Here is a 14,409-nt window from a genome sequence, read left to right as displayed (position 1 = left end):
AATATTTAGAATTAGGAAATAAAACTGGTTGTCGCCAGTTTGTAAGAGATCAGTTGTTGATCAGTGTCTACAGCCTGAGAAGTTTGCAACAAAGGAAGTTAATTTTTCCGTCCTTTATCTCAAAACCCAATAACTTTTTAAACTGATGGCTGTTCGGCTCTTTGCTGGCCCCCACCCCCAGATCAGGAGACATTAACTACTTGTCTTCTCTTCTGTGACATCTCCTGTTGTGCCCCACATTTTGTGTGCTGGGTTGTAGGGTCTATTTGCTCTACCCAAGAAATGCCATGCTGCAACGACTATGCTTCCAGCATGGCCTCTTTATTTCCTTTTTAACTGCTCCTACTTGGGGCTGCAAAATTCATAAGCTGTGAGTTTGCACATAGTTTGAGAGCATCCTTAAGGCTGTGTGGCAGCAGAAGGAGGGGAGCACTTAATGAGTACAAAGTCTCAGGATTCCAGAGCCCTGGATGGACAATCTGAGGAATGGGCCAAGCCTAGCTATCAGGAGTGCCTCCTAACAGGCCTGTCCAGCCAGGCTCTTCCTCCAAGCCTTGTTTCCTCACTTATACATGTGATCCTTCTGAACACAGGCCCTTCCTAGTTCGGTTTTAGTGACCACACTATGATACAACCACAGGAATCCTCTCCAGATGCCTGGGCCATGCTGTTTGCAACTTGTAGTCATCAGAATTGTAAATAGAGTAAAATTCTCTCCTAACAGCATCAGGCATCCTGTGATGGCAACACGAGACAGAGTATGACATCATGCCAAATACACTGAATAAATCAACGGGGCTGTAAAAGCCTCCTGAACACCATTACCACCTAGGACTGCTAGATCATGACTACAGGAGGCCCCTTCCTTCCACCTAGATATCACAGAAGAAGACACAAACCTGTGTCATCCAGGGACAGCATGTTCTTCTCTGAAGACAGAACAGAAAGACTCCCAATGCCAACAATAGGCCTGGACACTGTTCCTCCATCTGCATTAACCTTGACCTCTGCCTGACTCCCTTAAGTATAACCAAAGTCTATTTTGACTTGGGCTAGCCAGCTTATGCCATCTTTGCCAGCTCATGCAGATCATTCAGCCTGGCCTCCACCCACCAAAATGGGTTGTGTTCAAGATCACGTTTTCCAGAAGAATCACAGGGTTGCTACTCAGACCCACATGAGCCCTGGGATAAAGGGTTCAGCCAGGCTTTCCTCCATTCTCCCTGCTTCCTCTGCCCACGTTATAGAAGCAGTATCACTTTGTTCTTAAAAAAACATTTTCACTTTCCGGGTATCTTAACTCAGAAGGTACATGTGCAAAGACAGTTACTGCAAGCTTCTTTCTTCTTGTTCTTAACCTGGCCCTCTCTTAGGTTTTTAAAAACTTAAACAACTCACATTTCTGGACTGTAGCTTAAAACGGAAAGGCTGTGGGAGAGCCACAATTGCTTTCAAGTTCACATCCTGGGTCTGGTCACACTCAGCTGTTCCAGGCAGGACCAGTCAGACCCCTGGCCGGCCCCAGATGCTGGCAGTTTTGCTCCCCAGGTCTGCTGAACACCCTGCACTCTCACAGCCATGCCCTGCTGCCTGTACCAGAATGCTCCCACTTGGAACACTCCCTGCTGTGCCCTTTTTCACGGAGGGTTCAGAGACTCCAGTAACTATGTGAGACCATTTACTTGAATAAAAGCAGCAATATGCCAAAGGGTTTCTAAGCAGGTATGTTCGTCAGAAAGGAGCAGGATGTCTGCAGCACACATCAAGCCACTATTGTCCACCAGGTGTGCAGGTTGGGATGGACGACTCTGCTTTTAGTTCCTGGATCTGTAACCCATGGTTATCATTGGTTCCTGTGGCTGCCATAGCAAAATCCAATAATTAATTGGTTTAAACAAGCCTTCTGTCTCCCAGACTGGAGGCCGGAGGTGTGGGATCAAGATATTGAGAGAGCCAAGATCACTCTGTCACTGCTCTGGGGCTTCCTAGCTTCTGGTGGTAGCCTACAATCCTTCACGTATTTTGGCGCTCTAATCTTGTCTCTGATATCAATATCTATCTATCTAGCTAGCTATCTATCTATCTATCTATCTATCTAGCTATCTAGCTATCTATCTATGGTGGGTCCCCAAAACAATCTCTCCCTTTCTCAATCTCTCTCTCCCTCCCTCCACCTCCACACATGCCACCCAAACAAATAAGCCTTGTTATACAAGTTCTGGGACCAAACTTAGGTCTTCATGTTTGCACAGCAAGCATTTTACCAACCAAGATGTTTTTCCAGCCTCCAGATTTCTCTTTTTATATGGACACCAGGTGTTTTGGATTAGGGACTACTTCAATGATTCCATTTCAACCTGATCACCTCTACCCAGACCCTATTTATGAATAAGTTGATATTCTCAGGTGCCGACCAGGTCTTAGGACCGCAGCATATCTTTCAGTTTTGGAGGAAACACGGTTTAGTCCATACACTTATGATGGCAAAATCCACCCAGTAGTGTTTTCATGTGATCATTGTGTTATCACATGTGTAAAGTACTTTGAGCTTCTGTCCCAAGCGTGTGGAAAGAAGTCAATAAGCATCAGGTATTTTTTCTTCTTATAATGATTTCACTGCCTTTTTTGCTTTGAAATGCTTCCTTATTTGGGGGAAGGATTGGAGTTACCGGGAATGTCACAAGGCTCATTGGAGCTTTGACAACAGTAAACTACTGGGGATCTCCAACTCTCACCTCAAGGCGAATTCCCAGCAGAATAGGCCCTGAGCAAACCATCATCTCCTACATTTCCCTTGGAGGATGGAAAATTTTACGACCAGTCTGAGAGGGAAATAATAACTTGGAGTGTTAGCTTCAGGAACCAGGCTACCAGGAGATCCAGTCTCCAGAGCTTTACAGCTGTGTGCCCAAGGCAGGCCTTGTTTCCTCCAAACCTGTGTCTCAGCAGATCCTGCCTATCCCGTTAGTGCTAATGTGCTTCTCATTTCTCGCCCACAATGAAATATATCTCACACCTGCTGCTACTAGAGCTAGTCCTGACATGTATGAGGTCCATCAGTAAAGGCTGATTCATTGGGAATGTATAAAGTAAGTCTTCTATAAACTCAGGGATGTGCCTTAAAATGTTACCTCTGGGTGCTTCAGTGACATTATCTTTTCCTATTCGTGAACTATCTATTTAGCATACAGTCCCATTAGCTGAAATCTCCCCACAGCTAAAGATTCCTCATACAGCGGATGTCTTCCTGCTTGGGCCAAGTACATTGTTTGGAATGTGAGCAGCTATAGTGGTTTTCTTTTTCTGGAAACTTCTCTTCCTGGAAGGGAAGAAAAAAAAAAAAAACAGCACAGGGACCTTCCTTAAATGCATTTCTGGCCAGAAGTTAGATCCCCTGCGGAGCTGATAGGCATTGCATTGATCTAGGGAGTGCCTTCCCAACTGAGGTCGGAAGCCTGAAGATAGACTGTACTTGATAAGCACATTTCATGTGAGAGCCCAGGAAATGCTGGGCAAACACAGCTCCGCTCAGCCTAATAGCTCAGCAGGATGACAGACAAGTGGTGAGTGCTGTGCACACGCAGTTCTCAAGCCACAAAGGATTATCTGCTGAGCCAGTTAAAGAGGCTGGGGAGGTAGCCCTGGGCTCAGAGGGTAGAAGAAAGGCAGTAATTCGAGGTCACTGGTCTCCTGTCCTAATATTTATGCAGCATGCTTATTCAGTAACACTCTGTTTGCATAACCTTTTAGTCTCCCTGGCTCATTCCTCAGAGTCTTTCTTTTACTGTGCATAGGGATAGCCAGACACCTGACACAATGAGGACAAAACAACCAGGGACTAAGACAATTTTCAGTTTATTATTGCCCCATTTAGCATCATTTTGTTTCGAGCCAGCTGTAGATCCAGGCAAGAATTAGGTTGTCCAACTGATGCGCTTTACCTGGGTGGCCACATAAAAAAATAGAGTTCATACTAACTCAACTGTCTCAAAATGTCTAAGAATCTTGAGGCTATTCCATCCAGAAATTATTGAACCAGGCGAGACTGCTCCGCTTATTTCAAAGACAGTACCAGGCGAGACTGCTCCGCTTATTTCAAAGACAGTTTATGTTGAGGAAGGAAACAAGCCAAAAAAAAAAAAAAAAAAAAAAAAAAAAAAAAAAAAAAAAAAAAAAAAGACAGGAGTAAACCAAGTGTTTTCTAAACCTGTAATAGTCTGACTTGGAATGAGCTGTGCACTTCTTCATTCTTATTTCCCATCCGTAACTCATAATAAAGGACACTTATCACTCAAAGTCAATATAAAATGCTTATGTGGAAATGAGCTTAGAAACTAGTGAAATAAAGCTTATCATGGAATAGCAGGTAAAGGCACTTGACACCGAGCTCGACGACCTGAGCAGAGCATCCATGACCACGTGGTGGAAGACAAGCGACCCAGACACAGCGTTCTCTGACCTTCATAGGCACACTGCGGCAACAGCCTCTCTATGAACAAACAAACAGGTGTTTGTCTAAGAACTTGAAATATAAGAAATAAAAGTAACAACACTAATTTGGGGTTTAAATGTATGTTTTTGCTTCATTAAGACAACTTGAAGTTCATAAGCTGAATTGATTTTGTCGCCACAAAATCAAAATGTCGATTTACCAGTGTGACTGTTTACCAGTTTACCAGTGTGAGTATTTTTGTTGCATTTTAAAATATAATTACAATAAAATGTGAGTAAGAATGAGACTCTATCTGATATGACTAGTTTCTAGTCATAAATTTGGCCGGGCGTGGTGGTGCATGCCTTTAATCCCAGCAGGAGGATCTCTGTGAGTTCAAGGCCAGCCTGTCTACAAATAGAGTTTCAGGACAGCCATGGCTACACACAGAGAAACCCTGTCTTGAAAAACAAAACAAAATAAAAAGAGTAAATTTGAACACAGAGGGAAGACTACATGGAGATATATGGAGTCCGATCCCAGAGGCTATAACTACAACACAAATCTCAAGCCTAAGGTTCAGGGATCACTGTGGAACAAGAGCAGAAAAACTGTAAGAGCTGATTTGTAAGAGCAAAACAGGCAGTTTGCTAGGAGGCTGTGTCTCTTAAGAACATCAAAAACTAGACCTATGAAGTCTCACCAACATGACTGCCTAAACAAGGACACCAATAGGATTGCTGAAGTACATGGGGAAGAGCTCATGAGGCCTTAAACCTGCACAAAGACCTGTAGGCAACTAGAGAATGCTGGGTGGGAGAAATAGTCTTACTCAGGGAAGAGCACACCAATTACCTATCCAAAACTGAAAGGTCAGCCCTGAAAACATACATACAAATAACATTACACAGATTGAGAAAGTTACATGTATTTATGTATTTAGGAAAATATATGTATATACATATGAAGCAATTACTAAAAAAGGCCATGACTTTAAAAGGGAACAAAGAGGAACGTATGGAACAGTTTGGAGCGAGGAAAGGAAAGAGGGAAATAATATAATTATATTATAATATAAAAAATAAAAAATAATTCATAAAAAGAGATACAAGAAAGAGAATATGACCTTCTATAAGACCATGAGTGATACTTCAGCAGAGACCAGCCCTACTAGGCCTTCTCTTACAGTTCCCTTCTCTAGAATTGCAGGAGGAAATTAAATTTCTACTGTTTGAGTGACTCAAGAAAATTAGTACAGCAAGTCTAAGATCTAGAACGGGTGTAAGCACTGTGCCCAGGGCAAGCATGTGATCTAAAAACATCTTCTTTGGAAGATAGGATAAGTTATGCAAGGAATGAACTCAAGTCACAGTCCATGAGAGCAATAAAAGATCAAAGGTGATGACTGGGTGCTTTGTACTAAGTCCAAACTGTGAGTTAAACTGTTAAAACAGAAAGAGTCCTTCAGTAAGATGTTAAGAAGGAAATGAGTAAGTGAGCACACGGTTAGCATGGGGCTATTAATGCAAATGGCATTAGAGAACTACATACAAGCAAGGCCAGGATCACTGCAGCAGGGCTGAGTCACCAAAGCGTGTGCAGATGAACGGAGCTCCCCCTGACCCCAAGGTACTGCTTAGGATCTAGTTTTACCCAGCAAAGAACTATGGCTCCATTTGGAGTATTTCAGAGGGTTTGAACTCCCAAGCATGATTCTTTCATACGCACCATACCGTGAGCAGGCAGTTGAAAGATAAAGATCTCAGGGCTCTGATCTATAAGGTGGTTTCAGAAACCAAACAAGTGACCACCCTTGAAGAGATGTTGGAACAAAATGCTAACATGTTCACCTACGTGAGTAACGGATAGATAAGAACAAATTGTCAAGTTTCAGACAATAAGATGTTGAAATGGATCATGGTGTTGTAAAAAGACAATGCCTAATGTAATTTTTGAAAACAATGATGGTCAGTTCAGTGGTGTATTTAAGCCAACAGTGAACTCAAGTCTGGGTAATATTGACACAATGATCACTCCCAAACTTATATTTATTCCACACTCTCAATTAGCATGGACTTCTACGAGATGTTCCCCAAAAGTGTTTTTGAACATTGTTTGAACATGAGCATCACCTAAGTAGTTTTTCAAAGCACTGTTATCTATAACTCATCCCTGGAGAAACTGATTTAATCAATAATATGAGAGCGGTATATAAATTTATTTATTTACTTACTTATTTTGATGTTAGGGAGTTTGCACTTGCTAGTAAAGCATTTTACCATTGATTTAGATCTCCGCCACAAGGCTTTTTAAATTTGTTTTTTTTTTTTTCGTATGGTTGGTTTGCCTGTTTGTGTGTCTGTGTACCACCTGCATGCCTGTGACCTTTAATACAAAATCCATCCAATCCCCTGGAATTGGAATTACAGATGCTTGTAAGTCATAATGTGGGTGCTGGGGATTGAACTAGGGTCATCTGGAAGAGCGATAACGTTCATAACTACTAAATCATCTATCAACCCCCCAATTACTATTTTTAATGTCTCAAGATTATGAAATGCAACCAGCATAGAATACAGAGTGTTCCACTGATTGTTAAGATACTTCAGTTCCAAAGAGGCTTTAGTGGAAAATTTCCAGCAGAAAATTTTTCAGCTAGGCAACTTGAAACATATACAAATATATGTTTAAAAATAGATTCTGCTATGAATTTTGGCCTATGTACTACATATTTTAACCTATATTTCTAGAAAATTAGGGCTAATCGTGGGTAGTGTGTGTTGGCCTTAAATCCAATTTTTAAAAAAGTGGTTGGTTATTCCCATAGTATTTGTGCCACTACCATAAACAGATCTGACGAGGCAAACCATTACTGTCATTCACAATGTTCATAACTTGGTAAGACTGATGATTACTTTCTCCTTCAGTTGTGTACAAAACACCTTCCAGGGCTATGGATGCTGCCCGCTAAAGATGAAGCTACCAGTTGAATACCAACTAGACTTCAAATAAGAATGTAATGGTTTTGGCAATAAAATCTTACTGTCAAGTTATCAAGCGTGACCAAAGCTTCACTCTGTGGAGACCCTATTGGCCAACATCTCAAAATATATAGCCCATTTCTGGTACTGACTGTTTTATTTGATAGTGTATGATGTCTAGTTGAGGTAGTGTCTCCCTATTATAGGGTAACTCCACTTAAACTCCTATTATATATGTATATATTATAGGAAGCATCTACAGTAGTAGGTTTCCATACGACTTTTCAAAAGGACTTTAACGTTACTTATTGTCCTACTCTTTTCATTTTCAGAGCCAGCAGTAATGGATAGAGTTCCTTTTAGGCCTTGCATTTCTCTTGCCTCTTTTTTCTTTATACTTCAATGAAGTGTAAGATCTCATGTGATTAGAATGAGTCCACTAAAAAGCAAAGAATTGTGTCTGCAATGTCTCTTTTGCTGTGTAAATAACATATTCGGGGTCCAAGGATTTTAAACATCTCTGGTAGTCATTCTCCACACCATATTGGAAGACTTGAGCCTTGTCACATATGTAGTCTTTCTAACTATTGGAGAGTTTTCAGTAGGGGCAGGATAACATTAAATTTGCTTTTCTAAATGATCCCTCTGGATGCCGTATGCAAACAAAGTCAGAAAGAAATTACCAGAGTCAGCTAGAAGAGATGTTATATTAGTGTGGATCAGAAGAACATCTGGAAGATATTAGGAAGTAAGGATGGATTGAAAAATCATTTACAAGGCTGCCAACAACAGGTTTCAGTTCTCGATTCGATGTCAGAGATGAGGAGGGGGAATAGAGAATTAGACAGTAACACCCAGTCTCTGGCTAGGATAACTCATAAATGAAAGAGTAGCCCTGAAAGAAAAGGAAAATAATGGATTCCTTTGGGAAAACATTGAGGTCAATGGGCCATGAAGATGCCCAAGTACAGATGTAGAATTGAGAATTGGATGCCAAAGTTTAAACTTCAGGAGAGATGTCTGGACAGCACGTTTATCCCTGCCTGGGTGTCATTAGCACACATGTGGAAACCATGGATCTGGAAAGACAAGGATGGAGGGGGGGAAGAGGGAAGAAGAAGAAGAGAGGCAAGGGAAGAAGAGGGGAGGGGAAGAGAGGATGAGAGAAGAGAGAGGAGGAAAGAAGAGAGGAGGAGCACCTCAATGAATAAACAGCACATGAAGGACTACAGAGGAGGAGGAGAACAGAGTAGAACAGATAAAAATAGCAGAGAAAAGATATAAGAAAAGGAGTCTAGTGTGGCTCAGCCTAAGAAAAGAAATGGCAAAACACTTGGTCATAAAAGGGACAGCTATGTTATCCCCTTCATGGATTGTGAAACATTGCAGAAGGAGGAAAGAATGTAAGAGCCACTGGATAGGGAGATGTCCAACAAAGGTGTCTTTTGGACATTACAGAAACTCACTGAAGCTGTGGTTATCTGCACAAACCCTGAACAAAACTGGGTACCTTGTTGTGGATGGGGAGGGTCCCTCTCTTGGCGGACTGTTGTCAGTTAATGGCTTCTGAGAGGGAGAGAGAGAGAGAAAGAGTAATTTTTCTCAGTGGTCTAGCCAGAGATAAGTTGCCCATATTCCAAAAGATAACCTTTCACCCACAATCATGAAATCAACTTTAGTTGAACTGAGTGGGTCACACACAAAAGAAGATATGAAAGCAGAAGGACTGGTTGTGAAGAAGATTTTCTGCAGAAGAAGGGGAGATGAGAGAGAGGAATGGGATGAGAAGACCACACGTCATCATGGAGGGCTATGAAACTGCCACGGAGTTTAGAATAGAATAAAAGGAAATACTGAATAATTGTCTTAAGAAACAACAGTGGTCAAGTGCAGAAGAGGGAGAGAGGAAGCCAAAAAGGACCAAGAAGAAGTGAGTGAGCCACATGACAGTCATCACTGATGAGCAGGGGCAGCATGGGGACAAGAAAGTTAGAAAATGGTTGAGAGGTAAGGAGATAAACCAAAGTGCAGGCTTTCTTTCTTTCTTTTTTTTTTTTTTTTCAAGAAATTTCCGAGGAAAAAAAGCATGGAGGATTTTGAAATGGCTCAAGGAACATAGATAGCTGAAGAATATGAGCTTTATTGGGAAAGAGATATAAAGGCATTTATAGTAATATTTAAAAATGTGTTAGCACAAAAGGCAGGGCAGAGATGAACTAGCTGGAAGAAACAAGAGTGTGGAGAGAGGGACTTACCTCTTCATTTATTGGCTTATTTAATACATTGTTGCACAATTGGAGGTAGATGAGTATGAAGAATAGCCTAAAATGGAAGAGACACCCATCTCATCAGCTTCAAACTGGAGCTGAGTTCTAGAACATTCCTGGTATAGACCTCTACTTGGTGTAAGATCTTGATAGAAGGCCAGACTAGGGAAGCAGAGGTAAAGCATCTGTAGGGATCTTGTTGGAGAGTTTTGCTTTTGTTTTGCTTTCTCTCTTCTAATCATTTAATGGGTTAAGTACCCAAGGTGGGGCTATGACAAGAAGAGACACAAATGGTAAGCCAGCAACAGCAACAGCTCAAAACTAGAATGCCTGAAGCATAAGACTGAGCACTGTGCCTGGATGAAGAGCATGCTGTAAGTGCTAAAACACATGATGCTGAAACTCAGAAAGATCACAAATAAGTCTTGAACTGTGAAGCAGGACAGCATCTATTTTAGAACATAAGCATGGATTGGGGCGGGGTGCTGATTTATGAAGTGTTTCCTACAGGAATGTCTGGACTGGCTGGCTTAAATTTGCAAGAGAGCCAGGCAACTCCAAGGCTTGCCAGTCTTTCAGGGGGTGAGTGAGATGCACAAAGAAAGGGAAACAAGACTTCTAGTTCCAGTGAGTCCATAACATACTTATAAAAGATGAGTCAGTGTCAAATACCCTTCAGGACACCTTGCTGGCTGTCCTTACTGCCATTGTTACTGCTGCTGTTGATGAGTTAGAACTAAACAAACGAGTGAATTGAAAACACAAAACACCATGTGCTCAAGTGTTGTGGGAGACACTCTAAAGAATATGGTGTGGACTGGGGAGATAAATCCATTGGCAAAGTAAACACATGCATGGAGACCCGAGTTCAAATCCCCAGGCCACTACTTGTAGCCAGCTATGGTAAGGTGCATGTTTAAGTCAACTGGGGTGCAGGAGGGGAGAGAAACAAATAGATTCCCAGAGCTGCCTGGATACCCAGTTCAGCTAAATCTATGAACTCTAGATCTAGTGAGAGACCCTGTCTCAAAAAATAGAGTAGAGAATGACTGTGGAAGACATCTGAAAATCTCTTGCACACACATGTGCATATACTTATCCACACAGACACAGTCACAAATATGTATACACACAAATATATGTACATACATCATACATACTATATATGTATATATAGATGTGTGTATATACACATATGCATACACACATACATATATGTATGCATATGTATATATACATATATGAATAAGCAGTATGATTTAAGAAGGGAAAGGTAGTAACTACCTGAAATTGGTTTTGGAAGGTTTCTTGGAAGGAAATATACATAATGGTCCTTTTAAACTGCTACTTTTTAGTCTTCATGATAGCGAAGAGCAAAGACCAAGAGGAGACTCCCTGTTGCCGATAGACTGCAGACTGAGCCCCTGGAGCCAATGGTCGCAATGTGACCCTTGCCTCGAACAAAGGGTAAGTATTTTACTCTGTCTACCCCAGCTCCTAAAAACCGCTGTCTTCAGGGAAACGGCTATGAGGCAGGGACTCTCCCAGAAACAAATCCCAAACCAGAAAGAGGTAATCATTGAAATGAACGTGACTGATCTGACCAGGAGAGCGGCCTGTTGGACAGTGGGCTGGTAAGTGTCGGCGACAGTTTGTGCGTGTAAGAGACTGCACAGCCGAGCAGGCACAGCTAAGTGATATCAGTGGCAGTGTCTTCCACCTCGCTCTCAGAATCATGGGCCCTTTGCGTGTGAGGCCTGCAGTGGCGTCGCTTTATCCCCAGCAGCTCTCAACCCGTGGGTCACGATCCCTTCGAGTGTTCAGCGACCCTTTCTCAGGAGTCGCCTAAGACCACCAGAAAACACAGAGATTTACGTCACCACTCATAACCGTAGCAACAAAAATAATCTTATGGTTCGGGAGGGTCACCACAGCATAAGGAGCTGTATTAACGGGTGGTGGCACCGGGAAGGTGGAGAACCGCTGCTTCAGACCACAGTCCACTGTTGAATCAGGAAATACAATCTTTCAACTCTGTTCTGTTCGCTTGTTTCTTTATAGTTTCGCTCAAGAAGCGTTGTAGCCTTTGGACAATTTCATGGGAAAAGCTGTATTGATAGTTTGGGAGACAGACAACACTGTGAACCCACGAAGGAATGTGTGGAGGTACAGGAAAACTGTGGGAATGACTTCCAATGTGGAACAGGTAATCTGAGACTCCAGTTTCTCTCTGTGGTCCTCTGTGGATGCTTGTGAGTGAAAATAAATAAACACCTTTTCATAGGTAGACACAACCCCAAGCGTAATGGCTACCCAACAAGGGCTAGCCTGTCTCGCCCTCACTTCCAATGTTAAAGTGCCCGCGCTGACTTCAGCAGGAGCGAGAATTTAACATGACACACGGCATGTTTTCTGATTTTGGACTGCAGGCAGGTGCATAAAGAGACGACTTCTGTGTAATGGTGACAACGACTGTGGAGATTTTTCAGACGAGGACGACTGTGACCGTGACCCACGCCCCCCGTGTCGTGATCGAGTGGTAGAAGAATCTGAGCTGGGACGAACAGCAGGCTTTGGGTTTGTATTTCCCTCGAGTCTTTCCAGATGAAAATGAGTGGAAATGGATTCCGACTCTTTCACCTTGACAAAGAATACATGCAAGGGCATATATAAAGAATGCAAATAATGCAAACTTTTGGTGTATATATTTCGGGAGGTAACATGTAAGGCCCTCAGAATATTTAGTTATATTTAGACTATTTAAGGATGCTGCCAGGCCTCAGTAAGGGGTTTGTTGAATGAGTTTCACTGTCAGTCAGTAGGAGATAGTGCATCTCAGGTGCAAATGTCAGGAAAACCACAGCAACAGACATGACATGTTAACATTTAGAATTAAGTGGCCCATAGCAGGTGTGTCAAAACCATTAAAGCATCTGAATTCCTAGGATGGCTACCTTCCACTGAAATGTTTTTTGAACTGATGCCTGATTATAAGTATGGAGTTGGACTAGAAGAAACAAGATCAAAAGACTAGATTATGATGCCAGAGGGTAACAGGGTTTGGGGTCTCATTGTAGAGAGCTGACAGGCAACCCATTCTTCACAAAGAAATGAAGAGGCTCAGGACTGTGACCGCAAAAGTCTAGAAGTTTAGAACTTAGGACTACAGAGAGCAGAGAGGATTCTAGGGACATCTATGCTCCAGGAATTGGAAAGATGACAAATCTGAGGTCCTCTTCTATTCCATTCCGGTTGGAAGGCATTCCAGGGACATTCACTGCTTAGTTTGAGCTGGGTAACTTTGTCCCCAACAGAGATGCAGTTGTTCTCACATCTTGCAGGACATGGACAGAAGTAAATGGTTCTATTTTACTATCTATCATGTAATAGTTTTCTTTATTCTTTTTTTTATTATTTTATTTCATTTCATTTCATTTCATTTCATTTTATTTTATTTTATTTTATTTTATTTTATTTTATTTTATTTTATTTTATTTTATTTTATTTTATTTTATGACAAGGTTTCTCTGTGTAGCCTTGCCTGTCCTAGACCAAGCTGGCCTCAAACTCACAAAGATCTGCCTGCCTCTCTTTCCCAGAGTGCTAGGATTACAGGCATGCACCACAGCACCTGGCTCAGGTTTCTTCATTCTTTTAGTTTCATTCTTGACTCAAAATAAATGCTTGATAATTTCTTGGTAGGTAGATAAAAACAGGTGAATTATTTAATGAGTAAAAATCCGTTCATAGGGACCTTCTGAAACATTGGTAATACCGGGTTAGATGGAAACTTAAGTTCCTAGGTTGAAATTCGGGAAATCCAATTCAGTCCAAAATTGGAATGCAGATGAGGAGAAGAAAAAAGATGGCAGAGGAGGCAAGAGCAAAGCTAATAGAGAAAGTAGAGTGACAGAAATTCTTGGGTACAGTGATTCCCCAACGGGAAACATTTAGGAGTGTCTAAAGAGCATCTGAGTTGTCAGTCCTTGCAGAGGGCAATGCGGAAAGGTGCTGTTGGCAGTCGCTGTTTGGTTAGCAATGTTGATGCTGAGCATCCTACTACATATAGCCCCACATTGTCGGTGGTCCTGAGGCCAAAAAGCCCTGCACTGAGGACTGGATCCTTAGCGGATCTGGCTAAAAGGAAAGATGTCTCTCTGCAGTCAGAGGAAACATCCATTTAATGAATGTAAGAACAAAATTCCATGATACTAAGGGTCAGGCACAAGGTAAATGTTTCACACACCATTTATTCACTTCATAAAATCTTACCCAAATGGCTTTCAATGATTACCCACAGTGCCTTTGGCCCTTAGCTTGAAAGCTGTGTTTGTGAATCAAATGGATTGTCTTAGGCCAGGAATCTTAGTAAATGGCAGTTAACAATATAGGGTTGTCCAAAACCCTTCTAACCAGATTGCTATGGGCTCAAATTATCCTAAACCCCTTCTGTATCTTTCCTCAGGGGGAAACACGTTATATTTTGAATCTCAATGAAATGACTTAAAACAGAGAATCACATGTGTTATTTATTCTCACTCAATGCAAATTTATAGCTGTCTAAAGGGAAAGGAATACAGAAATGTTGGCCTGCTTAACTGAAAAAAAAAATCATTCATAATCTATTGGTTTCCTTTGTTGAGGGAAAAGAAAAATTTGTAACTTGGCATTTGCAAGCAAATTTCATAAGGAAGCATCCTAGAGAACTGGCAAAGGGCCCTTAGAACTT

The 14,409-nt window shown here is 41.7% G+C and overlaps 1 protein-coding gene across 1 annotated transcript in view; it reads left to right on the top strand.

The window, feature by feature from the left end:
• C9 (complement C9) overlaps nucleotides 1-14,409 on the top strand; it is a 45,610-nt gene that overhangs the window by 447 nt on the left and 30,754 nt on the right. The window contains exons 2-4 of the mRNA XM_055601081.1: nucleotides 11,036-11,147; nucleotides 11,742-11,886; nucleotides 12,110-12,257. Coding sequence (XP_055457056.1) covers nucleotides 11,036-11,147; nucleotides 11,742-11,886; nucleotides 12,110-12,257 — 405 coding nt within the window. The remainder of the gene's footprint in view (nucleotides 1-11,035; nucleotides 11,148-11,741; nucleotides 11,887-12,109; nucleotides 12,258-14,409) is intronic.

This window comes from Psammomys obesus, unplaced genomic scaffold (genome assembly GCF_907164565.1).
Source record: "Psammomys obesus unplaced genomic scaffold, mPsaObe1.curated_primary_1811, whole genome shotgun sequence".
Taxonomy (NCBI): domain Eukaryota; kingdom Metazoa; phylum Chordata; class Mammalia; order Rodentia; family Muridae; genus Psammomys; species Psammomys obesus.
Note: the sequence above shows the minus strand (reverse complement) of the source record. Positions and strands in the feature narration are given on the sequence as shown.